General features: G+C 48.6%; 1 protein-coding gene across 1 annotated transcript in view; it reads right to left on the bottom strand.

The window, feature by feature from the left end:
- Positions 1–1,876: 1,876 nt before the first annotated feature.
- Positions 1,877–2,446, bottom strand: part of LOC104123024 (protocadherin alpha-13-like) — a gene marked incomplete at its 5' end in the record, with an annotated part of 2,868 nt that continues 2,298 nt past the window's right edge. The window contains 1 exon segment of the mRNA XM_035890765.1: positions 1,877–1,886. Coding sequence (XP_035746658.1) covers positions 1,877–1,886 — 10 coding nt within the window.

The raw sequence follows: 2,446 nt of genomic DNA, 5'->3' as shown, positions 1-2,446 counted from the left end.
CTTTACTGGATTTCGGTACCCCTGTAAGCACCGTTCTCGGCAATTCGGAACCAACGATCCGCAATTTTTTTTTTTTTTTTTTTTTTTTTCAGTCCACGTCCTTCGTGTAAAACACTTCCATTAGTACAAGAGCCAATAAAACGCACGTTCTCAAACGCGCCGTGTTACGGACACCGCTTTGCCACAACCCCCGGTACTTATCCAAGCGCGTCCTTGGCGAATGGAACGCCTAATACGAAGAGGATTGGTATGAAAGCACTGCTCGTTCTTGTCACCCCAGCAGCCCTACAGACTGCGGGTTTTACCTGTAAAAATCAGACATGAGAGATCTTCGCATTTCCCTGTAGAAGCTGTATCCAATTTGGAATATCGAACAAGGAACTAAAGGGGTGCTAATGGGTTTACAAGAATACTTTGTGAAGCCAACTGCAGCTGGAATGTGATAACAGCTCTGAGAAAACAGAACATCCTCGAGGAGGATCCAGGTTAAAGTACTAACATTGTGGTTTAGGTCACAGGAGATAAGCTAACAGCGTGGGGAATGTGCATCGTTAGAGGAAAAAAAAAATATTTGTAGTAAATTGCCTATCTTTGGCCTTGGAAGGCATGTAGGGGACAAAACGTCTAGCATTTTGTCGATATGAGGATAGCCAGGGATGGGAACCATGAGATACAGAGGGAAAGGGGAATGTTTCAAGGATGGGGAGCTGGCAGGTACCGGCTGGGTTGTTCTGGCAGCAGGATAAGGGGGGTAAAAGGCGAAGTTCACCAAAAGGACAAGGTGAAGAAGAGGAGCGGATGAAGTAAACGACCCCTGAAGACCACTTACTCAAATCACTGAGCATGTACAACTGGGAGGAGAATATGTAAAGGATTTCCGGGAATTCCTTTACCTATCCCCGCCTTTTCTGAGGAATGTAATGAATATGTATGTAAAATTAGTATATAAACTATACGATTAACCCTGTGCGGCGCGCACGTTAGGAGGGGCGATCCCCCGTGCGCCCGGCGCCGCAATGAATACCTGCTTAATGGTCGCCAAGGCCATTGAGTCCTGATTTCGGCTTTTCACGGCTTCAGAACACAAAATATGATGCTAACCTCTCATCCCAAAGAGTCGATTCAGAGCCTCAACATCTCAGAGTCGGTTCAGCGCCGTTAATGCGCGGCCAGCACCAGCTGCTGCGGTAACAGCCATCCCACCACCCGGTAAGTAAGCACCCACTCTTCAGACAGACAAATCAACGTGGAAACCAGGATCGAAAACTTCTCCCTTGCTCAACTTGTGTTTCCCAGCTTCCTCTGCTCCACTGCTGGGACAACCATGAGGTTTTAATCTACCAGCTCTAGACAACTCGCTATGGCACATAGAATTCCTCCCTTCTCCCTTAACCACTCTTCCTCCCTCTCTCGACTCCCACCAACTCAGCAAATCGCGACTCTACTACTGGGGTAGCGCCACGACGCTACGGGGGAGCTCAGGTCGTGGGGAGGGGCCCAGCGAGGCCAGGGGGCACCTCCAACCGTTCTCCACTTTCTTATAAAGCATCCTGCGTCGCACGCCACTTTCCCCCACGTTTTCACCGGGCTTGCAGAGTCGGAACAGCACTCCCGACGCCCACCAGTGGGTTTTTTTTCCCCTCACTCCACCCCGTCACTACCACTTCATGTATTTCAGCTCTTTAAGATGGGCGAAACCCATCAACCAGCCATCTTGTGAATCAATAAAAACCCGAACCATCCTTGGCGCAAATGAACACAAGATTAATCAAACCAGGTGTAACCACACCTATTTTCAAAGATAATGAGTACCCTAATTACAGTCACGCCGAGGCAGCTACCAAACTCCTGTGCACCTCCAGGGTGTTGTCACCCGTTAGAAGACCCTACAAAAGGGAAACAAAAATCCGGTAACAGCTAGTACTGACATTTGACGCCAAGTAGCGCGGAAAAAAAATTTCCAGCGCTAAGAATGCATTTAATGATAACGCCCTAGGCAAGAAAAAAAAAAGGAAAAAAGAAAATGTACCCCGGAAATTTTGCGAGGTATTCAGGAGGTCAAACTCTGAAATCTCAAAAGGCAAAGGCACGTGGCTAACGCAGATCACTACGGCTACATCCAACAGGAATACCTGATGAGGACTTGCACTGTAAAATTATTACCACAAAAAAGGAATTTCCATACACAGATGATTCATGAAATGAGACAACTTAAATAAACGACCCAAAAGAGAAAAAATAAAAAGAAAAAAAACCCACAATTGTGAATGCGCTTACCACGCCTGAAGTAAGTGGGGAGAGAGACGGACCCGTCCCAGCGGAACCGTTTTCTGCCGCGGGGCCGGGCGGCGGCGGCGGGAAGTTGGGGCTGAAAACCATCAGGTCGCTCTTGCCCGCGCCCTCCGCCACGCACAGGCTCCGGCTCTGGCGCTGCGAGTACGACCAG

This window comes from Egretta garzetta, unplaced genomic scaffold (genome assembly GCF_000687185.1).
Source record: "Egretta garzetta isolate BGI_Z169 unplaced genomic scaffold, ASM68718v1 scaffold103, whole genome shotgun sequence".
NCBI lineage: Eukaryota > Metazoa > Chordata > Aves > Pelecaniformes > Ardeidae > Egretta > Egretta garzetta.
The sequence above is the reverse complement of the archived record's forward strand: the minus strand, read 5'-3'. Positions and strand labels throughout refer to the sequence as shown.